Genomic DNA, 23,682 nt, shown 5'->3' with positions numbered 1-23,682 from the left:
TGGAGGCTGTCTGCAGGGAGGAGTGGGCCAACATCCCTGCCGAAATGTGCACAAACCTTGTCACCAACTATAAAAACCGTTTGACATCTGTGCTGGCCAATAATGGCTTTTCTACAAAATATTAACATGCTGTTTGTCCAGGGGGTCAAATACTTGTTTTTCCTCATCAGATGGTTATCAATTTTTATAAATTCATATGATGTGATTTTCTGGAATTTTCTTTGGGATTCTGTCTTTCACTGTTAGAATGTACATATGATTAAAATTATAGATCGTTGCATTCTTTGTAAGTGGGCAAACCTGCAAAATCAGCAAGGGGTCAAATACTTATTTCCCCCACTGTATGTATGTATATATATGTGTGTATGTATGTGTGTGTGTGTATATATATTTACAAATTGAGTTGTGAGAACATATGCCTAACACACACTATTAACAGTGGTCACATGTATATACTCACCAAAACTGACTCAGATGTTTGTAGACTCTATTCTAATATTTTGTCAGTCCATATGCATAAATAATAATACTGGGTTGTTGATTTAATTTTTTCAACCATAAAACTATTGTTGGCTGAAATTTACTACCCACATAGTATGTTGCTGTCCTCCTATGTTATTGCTGAAAAGTATTTATCGTCATATTCCTCATAATGTTACTAGTTTTTGTTTTTCTCACTCAGAAACTGCATTGGTCAGAACTTTGCCATGAATGAGTTGAAAGTGGCGACAGCCCTGACACTGAAGAGATACCAGCTGGCAGAGGACCCCGCTTGGGAACCCAAGATAATTCCTAGGCTTGTGCTTCGCTCACTCAATGGTATCCACATCAAGATCAAACCTGTAGACCCAGAAGAGTAAAGTGAAAAAAGCTGCAGGAAATGCTGTAAACCTGGAAAATACATAACTCAGTTAGGGAAATGTTGATCTAACACACAGATAATGATGAAATTATCTGTGCAGTATTTTATTTAGTGACTGAGAACGTTTTAGGGGGAATTACTGCCTGAAAAAGAAATTTGTATATTCTAATGATTTTCTCACACTAAACAGTTTCAATGACACATTTTTGTGAAAAGGGAACTGGACCTATATTATGGTAGGATATTTTCACCAAATCAGTTTGTAATAATGTAAAAGTTTGAAAAATGACAGTCCTGTCTTCATTTATACATTAATTATCCAAGATAAATACATTTAGTGGTTCTTAGTTTTAGTCGTAGTGGAGGCTGAGTCAGGAACAGGTCAAAAGGTTTCACCATGCAATTTCAAAAGCCCATAAATTTGTTCTGCATAAAACATTAACAGTTTACTACCAGTGATGACACATTGTCTGCTTAAACATTAAACAAAATTTACTGCCACTGTGTGAGGATTCACTTTTGAGTTGAACGAATAGTAAAGCACCAAAATACCCCTGAGACATGTGGTCAGTGTTTACCTTCAGAATAAAGTTGTAGGAAGGTGCAGTATGCAATACAATAGACTCTAAATACACTTTGTTTTCAGTCTGTGCTGTTCACTAATGTATATAAACCATCAAATGACTTGCCTTTAGAGGACCTTTCATCAGGTATAAATTTGGAAACAGGCAGTTAATATCAGAGAAAGTGCAATTCAACATCAGTTACAACTGAAATCACTGTAGAGTTGAGTCAAAAGTAATTCATTTTTTATTTACAGTCATATGATTACAAAATCCACACGCCCACAAGGACAAAAAGTCACCAGCACAGTTTGTAAACGTCTGCCTTTGATCTCTGATCTTCAACCTTTTTCTTATTTAAAGATCCCATGAAATGGCCAGAGAAATTCCTAGAAACAGCTCGTTCCTGGACAGCATTTTTAGTGGTGCGAACAAGGTCCTTGAGTCCGACCACATCCGATCTTTCTGCATGTTCTACGAACTTAAACCGCCTTTCTAACTATAACTACTAGCCCCTGTGTTTACCTAAGAGTGTTACTTTCAATGTAATGTCCCACTTCTTTCGAAAGGAACTACAAAGAGGTGTTGTGGCAGCATTGTGGTTAAGATGAATACGATACACTCTGACCACAACATCTTGGGTGTTATTACAGATAAGGGCCTCTACTGTAGGTCACTTCCCCACTCCTGTAATTTACTGTCACTGCTCTACTGTTCATCTTTGAATAAAAGCTAAATAAATTAGCAAAATTACCCTTAAAAAGTAATAATAGCATTTCATGGGACCTTCACACTTGGCCTACGCTCTATATAAACCAATTACATGGTGTTCTGCCTGTTCGTTACACATTTGACACGGTTATATATTTTTTTTTTGTTACTGTGCAAAGACACTGTTACTATGTCTCAAGTCAGTTCAGGGCAAACAAAACATGAACAGTATATTGTATACATTTAATTGTACTTAACTTAATAAATCCAGATCATTCAGTTTTTAGTAACTTTTTATTCTGGTGGAATTTGTTACTATTCTGCCATTCCAATTCAGCTATTTAACAGTCCAATTACTCACCAAGTAGAAAACTGTAAAATCCTTGTATTTATTGTTTAATGGAGCTGGGAAAATGGTCAAACCATTTAAAACTCAATATAGTGGGAAAAGCCAAAGGACAAATATGATCAACATACTGTTTGGACAGCGCAAATGGCTTTTATCTGCAGGAGAATCCAAATTAATAACTAGAAGCACCACTTCCATGAGATGCCACAAATAGATTTTGGACAAGGTTAAGATTAGTGAAAAAGGCCAAAAACAATGACATCTGCAAGTCTGCAGCCAAACCTTCCCCGAAAACATTTGTGCACAAATCACCTTCGTGGCTTGTAGGAGAAATACAAGACACTTCATTCAGTTGATGTCACATCAGTCTAACACGTGAAACGGAAATGTTTCAGTGAGTAAAACATTTAAGCACATTATATCAATAGGTCTTCAAAATAAAAAGCAGCCCTGTGTTTTAATAGAAACTGACTTCATGTATGGATTCTCTGGCTTATCTGACTTCTCACAGTAAAATATCCAATATAAAAGTACTTTGTGCCATTTGTTTAACAGCATTATCAAAATTCCCAAAAAGTGAAAAAAAAAATTTGTAAAAAAAAAAAAAAAAAAATCCAACTTTACATCCAACACATCAAAAACGTAACTCAGTGACCCATTATATCCATGTAGCCGTCTACATATCTAACTGCCACTCTGAGGCTCAAATACTCATTTCCGGATCTTGTAAATAAACGTTAATTCTGTTGTTTTCTGACCTATCAACTGCTGACTTAGTAATGTAGATTACATCTTCTGAAAAACCACAGGAACATTTTTGTGATGATGATGAGTGGTGCTGATGAACAAATAAAAAAAGAAAATTGCGAGGTGAATGACTCCACCTCTGCCAGGTCACAGTCCCTGATGTATCTGCTGGAACCTGAGAGTCAGCAGCTTTAAGAAACTGGTTAGATGAGTAGCGAAGGGGTAGGTTTTTTGCCTGGCCAAGCTTCTTTGGCATACTTCTTTTTGCGTGGTTCGTTGTGGGTCTCTGGTAAGTAGGGGGCCGTGACAGGTGTTGGGTTGAGAGTGACAGGGGGTTGAGGAGCCTCTGGGGCCAGGTCCACCTCTGGTGCTGGATTGGGGAATGGCAGAGGAAGCCCTCCCTGCATAGAAGCGCCTCCTGGTGCTCCTGTTGGCTGGTTCTCATGACTGGTGGGAGGCAAGTCCCCATAGAGACCACCGCCTAAGCTGTAGCCGTGAATGCGTTTTGAAGTCACGTCATCAAGGCCGAGAGTGTTTTGGCCCTCTGATCTACGTTTCTGCAGCAGGAATGATGAGTATTAACTCAGCAAGTCATCCATTTAGCCCCTCACATTACACATTTACTACCTTTGCAGATCATACACCTAACCCATTTCCCATTAGCATGTAAAACAAAACAATGAGTATGCTACTTTTGTTATTATAACAGAATTTAACTGTTCATACTGAGCACTAATGCTGGTGCCATGCTCACTCAATAAGTTACACAGAAACAGTTATTACTTTTGCTCAGACATTTTTAAATGTCTGAGCAAAAGGTAAACAAAGCTTACCTTGATGGGGATGACAGCAGTCTGCACCATATTTCTAAAGCGTCCCACCGAGGGGTCTATATCCTCTGTAAGTATTTAAATACAAGTGTCACAATTAATGCATTCCTTCTCTTGAAAAGTAGAAATACACATATCTGAACAGTGATTAAGCTTAGTTTTATATTTCTGCATGACAGGAGGCCTCTCGCTGCAAAACCTTTCCAATCAATTGAAGCTAATTAATTAATTTTATTGTCTGCAGAAATGCAAATTAGGAAAATATATTCAAGCCAAGAGTAAACTTGGTTTAGGAGTAAACTTTAAAAGGTAAAAGACAAACTAAGTTATTTCCTTCTCAGTTACATGTTGTAAGACTTTCACACAAGAATCTTAAAAGACTAATAAATGACAACAATCCACCAAAAAAAATGTTTTTTGTTTGGTATTGTCTGTACCCTATTGTTTAAGGGTATGGGTCTTTCTTTGTGTATTCTTCGGCGTCACCTTCACTTTGATTTGTACCTGGGTTAATTATGGAGTCCTCTTCATTGAAGGTAACCCTGGAGTTCCTCCGTTTCCTCTTAGGCCTCTGGATTTCCAGATTACCTTCCTCTATGGTCAGTAGGGAGATGCGCTTGTTATGAGCTGTGTTGAACTCTGTCAGGTTCTGGCAGGATGCAGAAAGCAAGAGAAAATTGTGGGTAATGTATCTGCATTAATAACATATTACTTCACAGCACAACACACCAGACTGAGCAGGATAACATCAGGGAAACATAATTACTTGTTAATAAACAGGCAATGGGCATAAACTGGCCCTGTAATCACTAGAGGTCATGCTAATGTTATGTTCCTCAAATTTCAGACAATGCATTTTGCGTTAATACTACTCATATAATCTTCTCATCAAGAAACTGAATGTACCTCCAGCTCTGTCTCTTCCTCTGGAAGCCCAAGCAGTCCCTTCAACTCCTCATCCTCTCCTGTCTTACTGTCTCCTGTGCCAGCGGTGCCTTGGGTTTGGGGTTTCTCTCTGATGGTGTAGGTCCGTGTTGAGGCCCCAAAAGATATTGTAGAGTCTATGGGAACCTGCTGAGGCTTGTGTGCCTCCAGGCGGATGTGTCCGAGGAAAGTACCGTGTGCTAAAACAGTGACAGCCAAATAAGATGGTTTGCGTGTTAGGACAGTCTTTTCATTGTTTTCAAATGTTACATTATTATGGAACTGATTAGTCCTGGTGGCAATACATGTGTTGCTGTCACACTAACCCTGTGAGATGGAGCAATAATAAAAGAATGATACTTCAAGATGGTGCTGTGAACCAAAGCATAAGTTAATAAGTGTTGCAGTATGAATGAATCCACTTGCCATTATTACTGTAAAAAAAAATGTATTCTTAGTCACTTCTTTATTTACTATTCTGTTATATATCGTTTTATATTAATAATATTTTTAATATATATTAGTTTCCCAAATAATTTGTGTAACATGAGCCCTTTATGTTGGGCCTCTGGACTTGAGGGATGCGCCACAAAATGTACCAGTCTGCTGTATCCTGTCCCCACCTACAGTATTTTGTGGAGCTGTTGGTGACCTAATATCCTGTTGTTAGCCAAAAATGACTGTGTGCCTTCTACATTACATCCTTGCAAGAGAGAGTGCACATCTGCTGCACAAGCAAATTTTGATAGCTTAATGTTAGTACAAACTTTCAACGTGATAACACACAGCAGGTGTGAGGCAACTAAAAGAAAAACTGCCAGCTTAAAGATTTTAAATTAAAGTAAAATCAGGCAGACAATCCAAAACCCAAAGATAAAACATGTGCAGTGATATAAGGCAATAATGCTGGAACCAGATAATGTATAGTGTTTGTGCTTGAAAAAATGACTAAAATGATTGTTTATCAAATAGCTGCAAATTATTTGTCTGACAGCCTTTGTATCAACCATTTCAGCTCTAATGTGTGTGTGTGTGTATGTATGTATGTATGTACATAATAGTGACCAGTAAAAATGATTCTTTGAAGGTCAGTTTTATTAGTTTTCAGCCATGGGCATGTATGTCAAACCTTCCCAGACACTGGTTCCAAATATAAAATGAGTATACAATTGTGAATAATGTCTTACTGCTGTTAAGGTCTATGAGAAAGACCCTTTTGAGGTGTTTGTGGTAGACCAGGGCAGCGTGGACGCGTGAGCATGACTGATGGTCAATGGTGAAGTCACACCAGTCAGGGTTCCTCCCAAACAGGTAGTACTTCTTTTCATCTATGATCAGTTTCTATAGGGAGATACAGTTTCAGTGAATCACGGTCATGTAACACAACTGGTAAAAAGGTCTGCCAACAGGCTTCAATTCTTATGTGACCCTGAGCCATAACTTAACAGTGTCGCTTCCCAATGAAAAGCTTAAATCTCGGGGCTGATGATGCTCTTGCACCGTTTAAAGCCATGCAGCCATAGAAAAGCCCAGTGTGCAACACATCTGGGACAAAGTGGACTGTCAGGCTTGTATCTGGTGCATTCAATACACATTACTACCCATCACTACATGCTTTAACACGACTATACAATAATGTTAAGCTGATGGCAAGGCGACCGTATCCTGAAGTAACATTTCCAAGCTTTCAGTTAACATTACCTCCATCAGTTTGTCTCCCTTCATCACGTCTAGATGGAGCCCTGGAGGCGGCTTGCCTGCCCTGAGAGAATACAGATGGTGAATCAACAGTCTACATTCATTTATGCAACATTTATCGTTACAAGCATTACATGAATATCGCAGTTTTGTTTATCTTGACATGCTTAAAAAGATGTGATTGGACCTCGGCATTCAGTTCATGGAAACGCTTAACGTTAGTTTCTGCGGTCGTCATCTATTGCAACAATGCTACCACACGTCTGGACAAAAGGACAAAACCAGAAATGCTAAAAGGTCCTATCTATACCACTGAACGCATTTTTTTCATAACTGACACTCTCAACAATTTAACATGTGAAGCATCTTCTCTTGAAAAAGAAAGCACCAACGCCGTGGGTAACGTTAAATTGATGGCAGCGTTAACGGGTTAACTTAGCTTGCTAGCTTGCTAAAGCTAGTTGCTAACGTTAGCTACAGTAACTACAGCTTCTCTCTGAGTAAAGGTGAATTATATAAATGAGCGGACGTTGTTTTGCTCATTTGCATCTGATACCGCATTAAAAACAAACATGTGCAACTTTCACATGTGCATTTTCTCACCATGTTGGACAATCAAAAGGAGGTGGACTCTCTTTGCTTATTTTAGTCGCCATCTTGCCTCAGCTTCTGAAATGCGAAGTGTATGTTGGGTAAATGACCTTCGGGTTGCTGGGAGTTGTAGTTTTTCCAATTCTAACACCATCCATCCATCCATTCATCGTCAACCGCTTATCCTGCGTACAGGGTCGCAGGGCCAAATTAGACTACCAAATCTAATCAAATCTATGATGCACCTAATTTAAACTGAAACTGGGCAAAATGACCATGCTCATACTCTAGTTGTGCGAACATGAAGTGAGGAATTACGTTGAACAAGAACAACAATGAATTGCTTCAAAAACCACTAGGGGCCCTCATAATTCTAGATTTCACATAGCCATGTGCTGCAGAAAAATATTTTTTGAAATGTATCTGATGTATGTGGTTGAGGAGAGCTAGTGGTATTTACAACCTGAAAACACTGTTTTTACAGTTGTGTTGTGTGTTGACTCTAGTTCCGAAGAAGAGCACACTTCCATTTTCTCTACAGAAGTCAAACTGGTTTGTCTAGATACCATCTGGTAAGAGGTGGCATTACCAAATTAGATCATGGAAGAGGTGGGGTGGGGGAAGCCCCCAAGAGCTTAATCTTTGAGACTGTTGTAGGGTTCATTTGGAAAGTGTTGTGGGTTTGTCAGATGCTGTGAGGGGCTGCCTGTTATGTCTCAGAGGTGGAAGCATCAGCAGAGGGAGCAGGATAAGTTGTCACACTGTGCTTAACTATATTTACAGTTACTCATTTACTTCTTTTACTTTTATCCAAAGTGACTTACATTTGAGGAACAACATACAATCATCAACAAATCATCAATAGTGCAAGAGATCTACAAGTGACAATACATACTAGTAAGAGCAGCAGTAAATACTAGTAAGCGCTAATAGCAGGGATAGAAGAAGAAGAGCACAGGAAGTGTATGTTAGAGGTTAGGGGTTGGAAAGTGTTCTTTTAAAGGAAGGAAGGAAGAAATTCTCAAAAAAAAGACAGAGCATGGCACCACCTATGAGAAAGAAGGGTCTTTCTCATTACCTAGGTAATGTTAGTGGCAACCAGGCAGCTGAAGTGTGTGCCTATGTGGGAAACCTATTTTCCCCCATGTCAACTTCCGCAATCAGTTCCTGATGAAGGGCCACCCTGGCAGCAGAGGGGGAAATCCCTTTGGATGGATGAAAGATATGCACTTGAAAGAATGATACAAAGTGCTCAATTGAGAAGCCCTGTTTCCTCCTTTTGGACAGCCACAAGCCTTATCTGTCCGTTGATGGACTGAATTATGCAAAAAAATTTGCATTACTATGCTATCAATCCCACCTCACCGGTCACATCGGCTCCAACCATTAGTAATTAGTAGTAATTGTGTTCTTAATTTTTGACAATCCAGTGTAACAACTTTCCCAATGAAGTGTGACAACTTACCTGCAGATGGGGCAAATAGTCACACCCTCTATTCAACAATCTACAACTTCATGATGAGAAAATATATGAAGATGTAATGAAAACAAAATATGTGCCCAAGACTTCCTTCTTTCACTTGGTATGATATTTATATAATTGTGATGGATGGTGCCCATTAAATGTTAGACCTTGTGAAAAGTGTGACAACATACCCCCGTGTCAACTTCCGCATTTTCTACTATGTATCTGAGGTAGTTTGAGAGAACAAATGGTAAATTCTCTGTATTCAGGATGTGTCATGGGCTTTTCAAGGGTATGGACCAGGATGGATTTGGAGAGAATGTAGTTTTCCCACGCGCTCAGGGAGCCTTTTTTTGGCTCAGCTGGGTGAAACATGTCTGTCCTTCCTGTCAAGGATAAACCATTATTGTTGTATTTTGGCATCAGAGCTGTGTGACAGACTGGGTGAGGTTTTGTAATCGGCCCTGTGTAATCTGCCAACACAGCTGTTATACAAAAACTTAACGTTTGTAAGATGAGGGGTTTGGGTTTATTTAGAGCTTTAAACAATCTTCAAAAATTAATAAATAATAACTTAATTTATATAGCACTTTTCAAAACCAAGTTACATAGTGCTGTACAGGAAAAACAAACAAGATCCATGCTTAAAATATAAATGAATTAAATAATTTAACAGTAAATAATGCAATAATATATAAAAGAATAGATGTTGTCCATTAGAGAGTGTAGTACGTTATCCATCAGGAATGTAATGTGTGCACGATGCAGTATTTTCAGTTACCACATTTACTCAGAAACACATACACACACACACACACACAGATTTTTTACACATTTCCTTAGAAAGATATACATTTTAGAGTGTCTTGGTCTATTTACTTTAGTTGAGGCTTTATGCAGTCAATTATATAACAGAATAATAACTCAGACATTGTGCTGAAACAGTGCTGAAATCATCTCACTTGGCCTCCATTCGTGAATGCAAGCATTGTGCAAACAGCTCCTGTAACTTCCTCATTCGCTTTTGTGGTTTTTGACTGAGAAAGCATCCCCCTTTTATGCTGCTCTTGTCACTTTCTGTCTGCCTTCATTTTTGATCGCAGCACACTCAGGCAGCAGTGATGGCAGGCACGATTGCTTTGCCTCTTCAGCAATTCATTGCATCATTGGACAACACTTGTCTGCCAAAAATTCTACAGGTTTGCTCTGGAGTGTATTTCCAAGGTAGGCTGCTTATTGTTGTAACTGTGAGTGTAGATGAGGAAAAAGATAAACAGAGTTTATTTGAAGAGATTAGATGGCTAGAAGTCATAACGTGTCTGGATTTCTGTATTGTGTCTGATTGTATCTAATATTTGTTTTCCTTTTCTTAACCCCAAATCTGACATTACTGTAGTGGAATAAAACAGTGAGCATTTGTTTAAGTTTGTATTGTTCATGAGTGGTAATTAGAAATATTTCATATTAAAGTATTTGCGATTGTGTCCAAGCTAAAAAAAAAAAAAAATAAGAAAATTTGTTATTTATGCTAGATGTATCTGCTTATTACAGAACGTTGATCTTATTTTTTTGTTCCTCACTTTCTGTTTCAGGGTCTATATATGAAATTTCTGGGAGTGAAGTGTGCTTTTCTACTGGGGATCTAATAAAGGTTATAGGCATCGAGCTCCTATCAGTTTGCTGTGAAGACATCAGCAACAATGAGAAATTTGAGCTGCCCATTAACCACACAGGTCGGGCTGAGCTTTAGACAAGATTCTCATGCTCTCGTGACAAGCTCATTGTGTTTTGCGGCTGACCCTGACACTTGTTGCTTTTTCTCAGGCTTGTTCAAGGTTGTTCCAGAGGAAATGCCGTATAGTACAATTGAGGAGATGGTGAGCCTGAGGCCTGTGGGCCTGGAATCAAGCCTCCCCTTTACTTTCACCAGCCACTCCAAGATGAACTTTGGCAATTTCACACTGGGGGCTGGGAGAGCTTTGACTGTGCTCTCCATTGAGCGGCATGAGGGCGAGGAGGATCTGGTGCGCTGCCTCGTACGAGGACAGCAGGAAGCCTCTGCAGAAGTGTTTATCCCACTATCCTCCCAAGGGGAGTTCTTTGAGTGTGAGAGCGAGGAGTGCTTCACTCTGCAGGAGATCATGTCCTCAGTCTGCCTGCGTAGTCGAAGGTTTCGCTTCATCAACACCACTAAGTGTCAACGGCCCCTTGTCCTCAGTCCAATATACCAGGTCCAAGCCATCATGAACAGTAAGAATAACCTACTTTTTCATTTTCAATTTTAAAAGAATTAAACTTGCATCTGTTCATTCTTTTTTCATATTTACACATTAGATATTTACACTGATTACATAGTTAATCAGTTGATCAGAATTTATAAAAAGAAATAAAGTAAGTAAAATATTGTACTTTTACACTACAATACTTTTATTTGTTTCACAGTTTGGAGCTAGTATTTATGTGCAGATTAAAATTTTACACACAAAACCAATGACAAGCTCATTAAATGTGATACATTTTTATAGATTAAATTGTGTACCAACATCAATACATCAGTTTAGTAAAATAATTCAGTAATATAATAAGCTGTATTATTCTACAGTAGAAATGTTTTTATATGTAATCAGTAATTTGACTCGTGAGATTTTAAGTACATTTTGCTGATGATAAAATATTGCTGTACTTTTCCTTTTGAAATTCTGAATGGAGGAGTATTTTCGCACTGGAACTTTCTTGTACATTTGCTTCTAGTAAAGGTCCTGAGTACTTCTTCCATCACTGATAAAGCTTACTGTACTCTGGTTTCAATTCATTTAATTTCAACCTGTGCCTCAACTACATTTTCTAACATCGTTTCTCTCATTTTTTGTACAGTGCGGAAGAATGTGTTGAAGTTTCCGTCCAGCTTAGAGGTGGATGTGGTTGATGTCACTGACCTGTGTAAGGATGTGAACTTTGTGAGCCCGCTCAGTCTGACAGAGGTTCATTCCCAGCCAGATGAATCCTTCCCTGCAGTAGTGGAGATATTGGAAGGCCCAGAGACCCGCTCTCTGTTCAAGTGCAGCTGGCTGCCAGAACTTAACCAGAGTAGCCACCTGGTTTTCCACAATACAGGAACCTCAGCCATGATTTTATTATCCAGTCCAAAGAGCCGAAAGGTACAGCAGTACTTTCTGGTATCTCAGCAATATGGTGGACGATTTCGTAGGCGGCCAAGAGAGTTTAATTCAGTGTATGAGCTGTATGTTGCTTCAATCCAGGCACCTGGCCTGAAGGTCAGTGTAACAAGGAACAGTGAGGAAGTCGAGGAGGAGGGCCTGCCTGACCTCAGTGTGGGGGAACAGCTGGAGGTCATTCGCTGCGAAAGGATGGAGTTGCCTTGTGAAAGCAGCAAGGGACAGAAGCAGTCCGTCGAGGCTCTTTTGTGTCAGCGTCTCCAAGAGCCGGATGATGGGGATGATGATGAAGAGGAGGTCAAGCAGGAGGAGGAGAGGGAGGAGATATTTCTGCCTCTGTACATGCAGGGTCACTTCGTTGAGGTATTGAGTGATAACAAGAAGTACAGACTCAGGGACTTAGGTAAAGAGTTTAGTTTGCCGCTGGATGTTAAAGTGGTGAGTCGTGATACTGAACTCGAGACTGATCCACTATTTGGGTTTGCATGTCTAAGGATAGAGGGGGCTATGTTAGAGCCCACCATCCAGGCAAGCTTTCCACAGAGTCCAGACCACTGTTTCGAGATCCCAATCCAGTGGCTTTCTATGTCCGTCTCGTTTACCAAGGACCCCCTCCCATGGCCCAGTGGTCAACCACCTAAGTTCCACGTGGACAGGGTTACTGAGGTGACAGACACGTTCTTTTATGAATTTCGCAAACAGGGGAACTCCGGTGAAGCTCCTCCACCCCGACCACCAAAGCGAAATCTGTCATCATCAAAGTCTAGCAAAAAACCATCAACAACGTCAAAGAAATCATCCAAGGCAGACAAGACTAAACATCGAGCAGAGAAAAGTGTCCCAGCCAAAGAGCTAGCCAATTTGACTCTGGATAGCAAAAGAAGGCCCCCAGCTCCCCCCCCTCCAGTAAGTCTGGTTTTACATACACTTTCTCAAGAGCTATTTAGAATATATTGTGGTTCAATTTTAACATGTTCTCGTCATGTTTCTCAGAGTACTCTGTAAAACACACCACAGCGTTAGAACTGTCTTTGAAAAAATTAATTTTCACACAATGTGACTTTCAGGAAATCTCAAACATCAGACTATGCTAACAAGAAATGTTTCCTCTTAGTGCTGTGGTAAATAATTCATGTGTATAACCAAACTAAATGTTTCTTCCTCTTCCTCATATTGTGCAGGCTATCTTAGATGATCAGCCTCCCCCAGTTGCACCCCGGAAGCAGTCAGCTATAGTGACAACAGGCAAGGCTCTGCCAAACACTTACGTAGAAAGGGAAGAGTCTAAGAAAAAAGAAGAAAAAAGAAAGAAAAAGAAAAAAGGTGAAGCTCTTTCTGTTGTCGACTGGTGACTGTATCACGCAGATTTCCGCCAGGCTGGCAACACATAAAGCACAATTCTGATGCTATATTATTATTGTCAACAAATATGATGAAATTACCAAAACCAACAATACTTTCCAACACCCCCTCCCTGTCTGTGGCAGTCAGTCCCAAGCCCAAAACAGAGGTGCACTGTAATTTTAGCAAAGGTTACTCATGCAGGTGCAAATAGTGCATTTGTTAGGGGCTATCTTCAGCTGCAGAATAATACACATTTGGTGCTCTAGTAAGTATTTATGGCACCAGAACAGTGGTATAGATTTAAAATAAATGTCTGCGCTGAAATAATGTCACCCAGGGAAACACATGACTCACTGAAGTATTTTTAATATTTTTTGAGCTATGACACAAAGGAGGAAGCTACATCGGGGTTTGTCCACATCCATAAAACCTGTCAGAAGGATCAATGAATTGTTGGTTTTTGTCTTGTCATTGGATTTGTTGACAGAAAGAAAAATACAGACTATTGCGCATATAGACTATTACTAGTTGATAAACCGTGCCCCTTTTCACCCTAGTGCCGGTGTGCAACGTCACAGCACATGTGAAGAGCGACCAGGACTATGACACTGTGGATGACAGCGACCATGACTATGAAACCGTGGACGAGACCTTGCTGGCAGTTGTGAAGAAAGCACAAGAGGATGCCGTGTTCTACTAAAAACAACCTGTCCATGAAATCCGAAATATTGTGCTGAAAATAATTGGTTTAATATAATCTGTTAAATACAGTACTGAAATAGATTCAGTTTCCTGACAATATACTTCATCTGTGAGGACCTAGGAGATGCTATGCAAGATTTATAGCAACCCAGTGGAGCTTTTGGTGACTAGTGACACAGTAGAGAATCGTTTTGATAAATGGTTTCACTGGCGATCTACAAGCATGCATATTTGGTTTTGTGGACACTTAATAGCAAATGTTTGCCCACACAAATATTTGATGTTGTGACACCATCCTCCGGTGTATCAGAAAACACAACACCCCTGGCTCTGATGTGGTCAGCGAAACTCTTCAGATGGCTGTAGCTGTGTTGTGTACAGCATACCATCCTCAAACTTTGATTGAACCAATACTACCTTTGTAGTATTTATTGTTGTAGTATTTGTTGAAATATGATATTGTATCTGTTGTTGTTCAAACTTGTCAGCAAATAGTTTATCCAACTATATAGTAGTTTTGGATACAATACCAATATATTGTGCAATACTAAGCAGTAACTGTAGTGTCCATCCTAGAACAAAACAGCTACAACATATAATACAGTCAGACTTGAATCATTACGGTGTTGTCTCAAGACAATTTATAAGCTTCACAGAGGTAGTTATGGGTTACATTTGATTGTACAGGCATTTAATGTATGTGTCAAACTCAAACTCATAGGGTATATATGCAAACTCTAAACAGAGAGGGCTCTGACAAGTCCTTGCTGGGAGGCAAGTCTTAACCACAAAGATGACAAAATGGCAACTCTGCAGCTTCTCACAAGGCCATGGGTTCCAGTGCTATTGATAGCAGCTCTCCCAGCCGTCACTGCAAACTACTGATCAGAGTACAAGAATGTGCTGCTTATTGTATCCAATCCACTTTTTTTTTTTTTCTATTTATTTAATTGAAAGGACTCATTGGTGGACTTGTTTTTTTCCCCCAATTATAGACGGTACCTAGAACATTTTCATGTAGGTTTTGCAGCTTCTTTTTCCCCTAATGGGTCTTCCTCATTGAAAGACTCACTGCCAAAGACAACGAAATAATATAGAAGTTCATATTTTGTTTTCATTCCTTTTAAGGTAGAAACCATTGTATTAATAACATTCTGTATATTATTTGTCTGAAATTGAATTTTGTACTACGGACAAAATTATATAAATTACATAAAAAGTGGCTTGAGAATGCACTTTAGACCCATTTGATTTATTCAGTTTTTGTTAAAACCCGTTATGTACCAGTGTGACCTTATGGACAGATGCGTTAGCCTACATTTCTTCAGCATGCAGTCAACTGGATTTGACACGTGCACACCTTCAAGTAAAGACAAACATCTAAAGTGTGACCCCTAAGAGTCAAGATGCAAAATTCTGTTTGTGTTACAGCTAAAAATATTGGCACAAATTGCTTGTCCATCAAGTGGTTGTGTATGGCAATTGCCTTGAATGAAGGTTTAATGCAAACAAAACCTACCATACCCCTTTGTTGGAATATCATTTAAAGTGTATGCGTAAATGATACAACAAAGGTTCCTGAAAGACGATCCAAATGTATTTTGTATAATCTTTTAATTTTGGCAAAAGTAAGTTACATACAAAAAATAAGTAAATAAGAGTACTCATGTTCGAAGGGTTTAAAATTACAAAATGCTTTACAGTAGAGATCACAGAAGTACAGAATAATAGTATTGACTGCTTCTTCAAAAGCAACACCTTTGGGACTTGCAGAATAGCAGAAGTAACCCCAGGAATACAGGATGCATAAACCATGTGTTCTTCAACTAACATCAACCACAGTACCTTAACAAAGAAGGACTCAGAGGATTTTATTCAATTGGTTTTCAGTTACAAATCTTATACTAGGTTCAGTTCAAAATAGGAAACCCCACTGGTGTTAAGAAGCTTAAGGTTTCTAATCATCATTGTCTGTTGACTTGTAGTGGTCTTCGTCGATGGTGGAAAAGATGTGACCTTCATTGCTTAGGAATTCCACTGCTTGCCTGTTAAAGCACAAAGAGAAATTTGAATAGTATTTTTGAAGCACTTTATATATACACACTTCAAGCAACGTAAATGAACCTTTTCAATTTCGGCCAGCTTAAGTGAAGGTCTTTCACACCTTTACCTTTAAATGGAGCAGCAACGATTTGTCGACAGAACTAACTGGCCACTATTTTCACAATGATTAATTGTTTAAGACACTTTCCAAGCAAAGATTACTAACTATTTTGATGGTTTCAGATTCTCAACTGTGAGATGTTGTTCTTACGTTGGTCTTACTTTAGTAAATTCAATATTTCAAGGCTCAGGACAAGACATTTTCACAGGGAATCAAGTTCAAAAAAGGCTCCAACTTTGGATTATACCCACTTGATATGACTAATTGCTGAAGACTCATATCAGCTGTACATAAATTTTGGAATACATTTTAATATTGAACGAGGACTGTAGATTTTGAAGGTAGAGGTAGACATGAAAAAATGTGAACGCATCTTTTCCTTTCAAGGGGAGCAGTAAAAAGGCACATGAACTTTATGTGTTCAAACCAAAAAAAAATGCGACTCACAAAAGATAAAAAAACAAAACAAGTGATAGTTATAAAATATTTGTCTTTGAGCTGATGCATGTACATAAAAAGGTTGAGAAAAGACGTGACAAAATTTCAGAGGCTTGACAGCCAAAGCAAAGTTTAGGAAGAAATAAACTAATAACTCTAAAACTAACTTGACTGCTGGCCTCAAACAACCTGGTAGCGGTCCTCACACTGGTCATTTAGAGCCAGGTCACCGGAGTCTTTAACCTGGACAAAAGCTACAAGGTTCCTATAGCTGACAGTAGAGGAGGGATTTCTGAAAAGGAGTTTAATAATCTTCTGCTAATCGCGATGGCTAGTCATTATGTAAAGTGTCTGTAGCAAAATTTGCTTTTATAATTGTGGTTAAGGCAGCATCCCTTCTATATAGCAGATTTTTTAACAGTGCAGTAAACGCCCAGGGTCAACCCAGCTCATGTAAACAACTGTGTCTTAGAGGCATGTAAAAGTTAAAGAAAACTGTAGTTAAAATGTACCTACTTTTAAGATCATACAACTCAGGTTCTGTCTCGTCTTCTGATTTGACAGGAATTCAATCAGACCAAAGTGCAAAGCATACATTTAGGCTACGTTCAGACTGCAGGCTAATGTGACCCAAATACGACAGTTTTTACTCATATGTGACTCAGATCTGATCTTTTTATGACAGGCCAAGTCACAAGGAATCTATCTTTTCCAGTTCGGATTTGGGCCACTTTCATATGTGGTCCAAATCCAATACAGATCGGAGCTTTTTTAAATGCGACCTCAGTCTGGACACTCAGGTCGGAATCAATGCGACTTTGACGTCACTCTAGAGCGGCTGTTGTCACAGTTCTGCTGTATACAGAGCCGCGATGAAGGAAAAAGCTCCACAAGCCTTAGTATCCAAAAACTCACCCAATATCATCAATTCAATGCTCTGCTTTTCAGCATAGGGGAAACGTTTTCAACGGTTGTAATACAGTAAATTACTTCACTGTGTAAATTCACAATAACACACATTTTAATTTTTCCCTTTAGGATTTAAAGCAGAACTTATCTTACTTGATGACTGCCAGACTTATGCCACTAAGTCTCTGCTTCAGGTCCTGAATGCTGATGCCCTGCTGGTCTGGGCAACTTCTTATCAAACTTAGCACCTTGTGAGATGAACAGTGACATATTAAAAAACAATACGTACAGTGTCAAACTGCAAATATAGATGCATCTTTCAAATCTAGCAACTTCTCCTTTTGACAACCATTACTTCTTCTGAGTAAGCTATTTTTGTATAATTAGCTGCAACATTGAGGAGGGGACAGGAAGTAGGAGACTCGTGTTTCATATCAATTTCTCTGTGAAAATAAAGCTGTTGGCCTGACAAATCATTTATATATTTTTTTTTATCTAGTTAATGATAATTCATTAAAAGTGTAAAATGTATGGCTTTTTTTTGGTTGAAAAGTTAAAGATCACGTTTAATTACCAAGGCCATGAACAGTAAGAGTCAAATTCATTATCAGTGTTAGGTCAGTATCCAGGAGGCATGGACCCTGACTGGTCTCTCTGTGCTCACCTATATAATAAAAGGAGTCAACCTTTTTAAATGTAGTGTATTCTTAAATTTTAATATATCATTTGGACTCACCTGATTCTGGTTTGCGCTTAACCCATTGTTAGTCATGTCGTTAGCACCTGCATAGCCCCCTCCCATCCCTCCCGTGCTTTCCACACTCGGCCGTGACATGGGTGCGTCATTACTGCTCATTCCTCCTCCGAGACTTGACTGAAAGAGAAACAAAACCAAACGTTGTTGTTTTCTGACACATTGCTGGTAACCGCTATAAGAACATCCTCAAACATAAATACTTAGAAATGTGACGACAGCAGACTTGAATACTTGGTTCCTTCAAGGGAAAGCAAACTTACTACATAACAGTGTTTGTACAAGCGGAAACTAGGTACAGTATAATTTCCCCAGATACTAGTTTAATCCGTGTATGGTTCGTTCTTTGGTTATTTTGTTTCAAAACCAAATCGGAAAAAACAAGTAGTTTTTCGGTTTTTCTGTTTTAAAGTGTTGTATACTATACCCTATCCCCCTTACTATACCCTACTAGTTTTCGAACTAACTGGCTGCTGTACACATGCGCCTGTTTGCAACAGCTGTGGTCTGCGTCGGGCTTCATCCAACCAGAGAGAATGATCACCGCCCGTCCGCAGCACACCAGGTCGCTGCCGCCTCCTCTCGTCCTGTAAACTCCAGCGCCCCACTCCTCAACTAATATGCGTTGTGTTGCCAGTGGAACCGGCGCACTGGACGGTCAGTATTCGTTCCCCCTGGCTGGATTAAGTTTGATTCTCCTGTTTTACACATAGCCTAATCCATGTGCCTACTGCAGCTGGATGCTCTCTGCAACGCCACCAAACTTTCTAAATTCTTCCATCTCGCGAAGAAAATAAAAGGTCAGGTGGAAACAGTGTAGAAGCTGAACAAAAATTACCCGAACCTTTTAATCCGTGTATTCGTTAATATACAGCTCGCCGATTTAACTAATAACAGTTCATGTTTGCTGTGTACCAATGGATGTACTGACAACATCACTGAATTACTTTAATACTGAAGAAATCTTAAAAACCAGAGGATTCTTAGGCAACTTCTGAAGCGTTCCTGTCCCAGTTGCTAGTGAGTTTCAAACTGTACGATGAGCCTCCCGTTTTTCTAACTAAAAACCCACCTATGTTGATGTTCAAGCTCATCTTAATTACATTTAATCAGGCACCGCCCTCGCCCAAGTGTATCTGCTGCAGGTTTATTAAGTGTAAACACAAAGCTACACAAATCGAACACATTAAATATCAAAATCAATATTTTTCAGTTTTGTTTTTAAAAAAAAAACGGAAAAAAAAACGATGTCTGTTTTTTTGTTTTCTGTTTATCTGTTTTGGTTTTAAAATGGAAAAAACAAAAGACGACGTGTTTTTTTTTTTGGTTTTTCCGATTTGGTTTTGAAACGAAATAATGAAACAACAAACCATACACGGATTTAGTTTCATTTTAATAATAAGTGCTTTTCAGATTCACATTGTTTTTGCGTGTCTTCCAAATGATAGTATGTTTATACTTAAAACAGCAGAACAGCAACCAAAAATAGAAGCTGCTGAGGTTTATGCTTAACATTTCTCACCTGTGGTTTGCTGAGCATCATGTGTGCTTGGACAACCTCCAGCATATGTGAGGTAATTTCATTCATGTCCTCCAGGGGCCTGACACCAAATGCCACAACAGATCTGTGATTCTGAGACAGGAAGACAAAGAGATGCCCCCCCCCCTCAGTCAATCTTGAAATAGCCGAATTAACATATGATGTACAGCAAGTGAAAAGATCTCTTTACAGCGAAGTGCATTGCATGTGTGAGTGAGGATAAAACCCATGTTGGTCAGTTAAGTAAAATTCAGACACATGGCGCACCAAAACATATATATGCTATAATTGTGAAAAACACTTCCAAAACAGTATATTGAACAAAGTTTATAGCTACCAACAACTTAAATTTCACATGGTCATTTGGCCTCACAAGGGACCATTAAAGCTTCCTTAAAGTTCCTATTCGTTTCTGGGTACTGTGGAGATGATTTTAGGACAGTAAATTCACCTGGAAGGAACGCAGATTGCCAGAGACTTTGACATACGTGCCTGGAGGCAGGACAGTGCTGTCCACACTGGGGTCCTATACAAACAAAAACAAGTTATGCTAAGGTGCATTTGTACAATAAATAATAAAACAATGTTCAGATTTTCTCTTTTATTGATGTATATATTCCACATTTTACATTTATATGACTGCATGCACATTGGTGTTTGCACGTCATTAATGATTGTATGTGTGCTCTAATGTTCCTGGGAACCAACTTCAGATTAACAATTTGAGAAGTGGAATTCATTGCTCACCAGGAATGGTCAGTAATGAGGATTTGTGTAACTTCATACAATCAAATTATCGCAAAAATAACCCAAATTTTAAATCGTACATCAGTTAACCTCTTAACATTCCTGTAAAAGTAATGCAAAATGCCTATTCAAGGCATATCCAAAGTAAATTGAATGTAGTTCTTCAACCATTTGGAGTATATGCATGGTCAAGGCTTCTCTGAAAGAGCACACTCTGGAGTGTCTAACCCAAAAGTCAGAATGACTATAAGTGCTACTGGAATTGATTAATATAAGTTTATACACACTAAAACTAATACGATTTTCATTTCCGCTTGAAAGTGCTTGCTAACAAATGCATGCAGACAAGTATAGCTGGGACTTATTAGCTGGAAAACACTGTAGGGCCACAGGATAAAGCATTACCCAGTCCTAGATTAAATTTCATACCAATACCATGAAAAATGACTATTTTACACAGGTTTTTCCAAGTATGTGTCTTATCGTATTTTTTCTAAAACAGCACCGCCCCATGGTGGCAGGCGGCTGCTGCTGCATCGTTCCGTCTTAGCCGGTAGCTTGACGCAGATGTGTTTTTTTTGCTGAGTAGATCAAGAACTTCCTACTTAAAGCTGGATATCGTTATTTTCACAATTTTATTGGCTACACGAAGTGCCAGTCATCGGCACAATTGCTTGCAATAGGCTCGGCCACAGTAAATAACAGGGGCTGGCCGTTCCTTACAGCGCGGGCTCTTGTTAGCTATTGAAGGCTGTGAAAGGGACATGTGAGCTCCTATAGGGTCGGATTTGGTGTCACTCGAAAGGTTAGAGTTCAGCGGAACTATTTGAATACAAGCTATCGTAGTTGTTTACATTCAAATCGGGGTTTATATATATATATAGCTTATACTGGTTGGTCTGACGGATTTGGTGATTGTATCTTGAAATGGTTTGCATTGGTCGAATCACGAGGATTTTAGCTTTCAAACACTGTATCAGAGTATGAAGTTAATATAGCAGTTGTATGCACATACCGAAAGCTGTCGCCAGGACCTGACGGCCCGTGGGCGGGACGTTGGAATGTTAAGAGGTTAAACTGGAAACCACCACCAACGTGACATTTTCAGTATTGTTTCATCACACGTTTATATTTTACAGACAAATGGTTCATGCTTCACTCAGAAGTGGCTGTTAAATACAAAAGTATAAAAAAAAATGTATTGTTTGTGCAAGGGTTCAGGTACCCTCACTGACCTCTGTGTCTACCCACTGCTTCACATCCATGGGTGCACCTGTCATGTCATCGACCTTGTACTGGATGTTGGTCATGGATTTGTCTGTGCTCCTGATGACACCCACAATGGTAACCTATAACACAGAACATTAAAAGTTATCCAACAGCAAGGTCAAGTAAGTCAATATGCTGCAGGGAATCATCTCTGGATTAAGTACATGTGGCATCAACCAATTAATCTCTCTTTTCCCCCTTCAAAAAATAAAATTTAAAAAAATAAAAATCAATGCAGGTTGTGGATTTTTTGGCCAATATCCACCTTTTTCTCATGATCACTATGGTCATTGTTAATCTAATCCAATAACTAGGGAAACTACCAAAAACTATTTTAATTATTGATTAATCTTTTTCTATAAAATGAAAACAGACCCTTATTACAATTTCCCAGACCTGATGATTATGTACTCAAATTGATTGCTTTATCCAAACATCAGCCCCAAACACCAAGACATTCAGTTTACTATCATAAGGCCCAAAAAAAAGGCACTAAACCCTAACATTTAAGAAACATGAATTTTTAAATGTTTAGCATTTTCCTTTTAGGAATAATGAACCAAATATCTATATAGTTGCTGACTGTTTCTGTTGCTCGGCTCATTGATTAATCAACTAAGTACTGCTCTATCTCAAATGGATTAATCATTTAAGTCATTTCTCAAACAATAATGCCAGACATTTGGTGTAAATTTAATATCTTTCAGTTTTACTGTTGGTTTAAAATACATCAACTTGGGCTCAGGTAAAAGGAATCTTTACCTACTTTCTGATGTGTTTTCTGTCATGACCCCCTTTAGAAGCCAAAAACTTTCAGAACAGAGATCCACTAATAGTTATACTAATCATCAGTTTCAGCCCTATTGTAATTGCACCACTGGACACTATTGATAGTCATTTGCATTTTCTGCCACCCTGCACTGCAGTCCCTGTTTTGCTTCAGCTTACCTGGGCAACTTCCACATCTCCTACTTTGAAGGCCTCATCAGTCTGAGAAGCAGACATCAGCTGAGACACTGTGCAGGGGATTATCTGTGTGGCACGGGTTCTCTGCAACACACACACACACACACACACACACACACACACACACATATTGACTGCTGTGCCCAAATGTTTCCATCAGTACACAGGAATACACAGATGTGCTACCTGGGAAAGAGGGGTCAAGCTTATGATACATTGCCATATATATTTAAAATATAAGTGTGCAATTTAAGCAATGATGTTTTGATAGATATTCAGGTCACATCTGTTCCATGTAGATTACAAAGACGAAGGGCTAGTGTAGACTTCAGTACAAACCCCTTTCTTGTCTCCACCCTGGGATAGGGAAGGTGATGCAAAGCCTCCTGGAGACTGAGTATAACCTCCGACCGTACTCGACTCACTGTAACCTCCTGAAATAGCAAAAAAGTTTAGACACAATTTTTCTTCAAAGACACAGCAACAAAGAGTCAAGTCAGTAACGCTTAGCTATCGTTAGCCGCAGCAAAACAATGTCAACAAGCCGACCTGACCACTTTATACCACAACGAAACAGCGTGGGAATTAAACTCACCCTGATTCCACATGTTGTCACCTTGTAATTACGTTAATAAAATCAAACCTGAAATGACAAATACACTGTGGAGTAGCGACAACAGCCACACGTAGTTCTGCAAACCTCTTCCTTGTGTGCTCCCGCGCGCAAAACTCAATGTACAGCGCATGCGCGTAGCAGAAGTCCCGCGAAACCTACACCGGTGGCACAGGGATCTTGTAGCCCTGATTTTCGCTTGTCAGACAATGCTTCCTCTCTCGATGTGTCCAAAATATCGCAGTTGTCGAAAGACTGGCGACTTCAGCTCTCCAATATGCCTCTAACCGTAACTTTAGCGTGCAGTTACCCGACATTTT

At 39.2% G+C, this 23,682-nt stretch overlaps 4 protein-coding genes across 14 annotated transcripts in view; 2 read left to right on the top strand and 2 right to left on the bottom strand.

The window, feature by feature from the left end:
- The window catches only part of LOC123967960 (cytochrome P450 4B1), a 13,093-nt gene extending 11,729 nt beyond the window's left edge, over nucleotides 1–1,364 (top strand). For all 9 annotated transcript variants that reach the window (XM_046044379.1, XM_046044372.1, XM_046044378.1 and 6 more), the window contains one exon: nucleotides 683–1,364. In XM_046044379.1, the coding sequence (XP_045900335.1) occupies nucleotides 683–860 (178 nt within the window). In that variant the 3' untranslated portion in view covers nucleotides 861–1,364. The remainder of the gene's footprint in view (nucleotides 1–682) is intronic.
- Nucleotides 1,365–1,654: 290 nt separating this feature from the next.
- On the bottom strand, nucleotides 1,655–7,399 carry ppp1r8b (protein phosphatase 1, regulatory subunit 8b). Its single transcript, XM_046044386.1, has 7 exons — nucleotides 7,288–7,399; nucleotides 6,688–6,748; nucleotides 6,174–6,327; nucleotides 4,969–5,186; nucleotides 4,567–4,711; nucleotides 4,066–4,130; nucleotides 1,655–3,789 (listed from the first exon to the last, which is right to left on the bottom strand). Exons 1-7 carry the CDS (start codon nucleotides 7,338–7,340, stop codon nucleotides 3,436–3,438), a joined length of 1,050 nt encoding a protein of 349 aa, XP_045900342.1. The 5' UTR covers nucleotides 7,341–7,399; the 3' UTR covers nucleotides 1,655–3,435.
- Nucleotides 6,928–15,197, top strand: themis2 (thymocyte selection associated family member 2). The gene is made up of 7 exons (XM_046044370.1): nucleotides 6,928–6,981; nucleotides 9,844–9,964; nucleotides 10,333–10,473; nucleotides 10,565–10,990; nucleotides 11,615–12,822; nucleotides 13,098–13,239; nucleotides 13,818–15,197. The coding sequence occupies exons 2-7, from the start codon at nucleotides 9,862–9,864 to the stop codon at nucleotides 13,958–13,960; spliced, it is 2,163 nt and encodes a 720-aa protein (XP_045900326.1). The 5' UTR covers nucleotides 6,928–6,981; nucleotides 9,844–9,861; the 3' UTR covers nucleotides 13,961–15,197.
- A 362-nt stretch (nucleotides 15,198–15,559) lies between these two features.
- Nucleotides 15,560–23,510, bottom strand: rpa2 (replication protein A2). Of its 3 annotated transcripts, none has more exons than XM_046044388.1 (9): nucleotides 23,393–23,510; nucleotides 23,089–23,183; nucleotides 22,732–22,833; nucleotides 21,750–21,863; nucleotides 20,219–20,293; nucleotides 19,750–19,860; nucleotides 18,210–18,347; nucleotides 17,627–17,721; nucleotides 15,560–16,007 (listed from the first exon to the last, which is right to left on the bottom strand). In XM_046044388.1, exons 1-9 carry the CDS (start codon nucleotides 23,493–23,495, stop codon nucleotides 15,920–15,922), a joined length of 921 nt encoding a protein of 306 aa, XP_045900344.1. In that variant the 5' UTR covers nucleotides 23,496–23,510; the 3' UTR covers nucleotides 15,560–15,919. The 3 variants fall into 3 exon arrangements, with proteins under 3 accessions (XP_045900344.1, XP_045900345.1, XP_045900346.1); XM_046044389.1 differs by having other exon boundaries at nucleotides 23,450–23,510; XM_046044390.1 differs by having other exon boundaries at nucleotides 23,345–23,484.
- Between the last annotated feature and the right edge of the window lie 172 nt (nucleotides 23,511–23,682).

Source organism: Micropterus dolomieu, linkage group LG03 (genome assembly GCF_021292245.1).
Source record: "Micropterus dolomieu isolate WLL.071019.BEF.003 ecotype Adirondacks linkage group LG03, ASM2129224v1, whole genome shotgun sequence".
NCBI lineage: Eukaryota > Metazoa > Chordata > Actinopteri > Centrarchiformes > Centrarchidae > Micropterus > Micropterus dolomieu.
The sequence above is the reverse complement of the archived record's forward strand: the minus strand, read 5'-3'. Positions and strand labels throughout refer to the sequence as shown.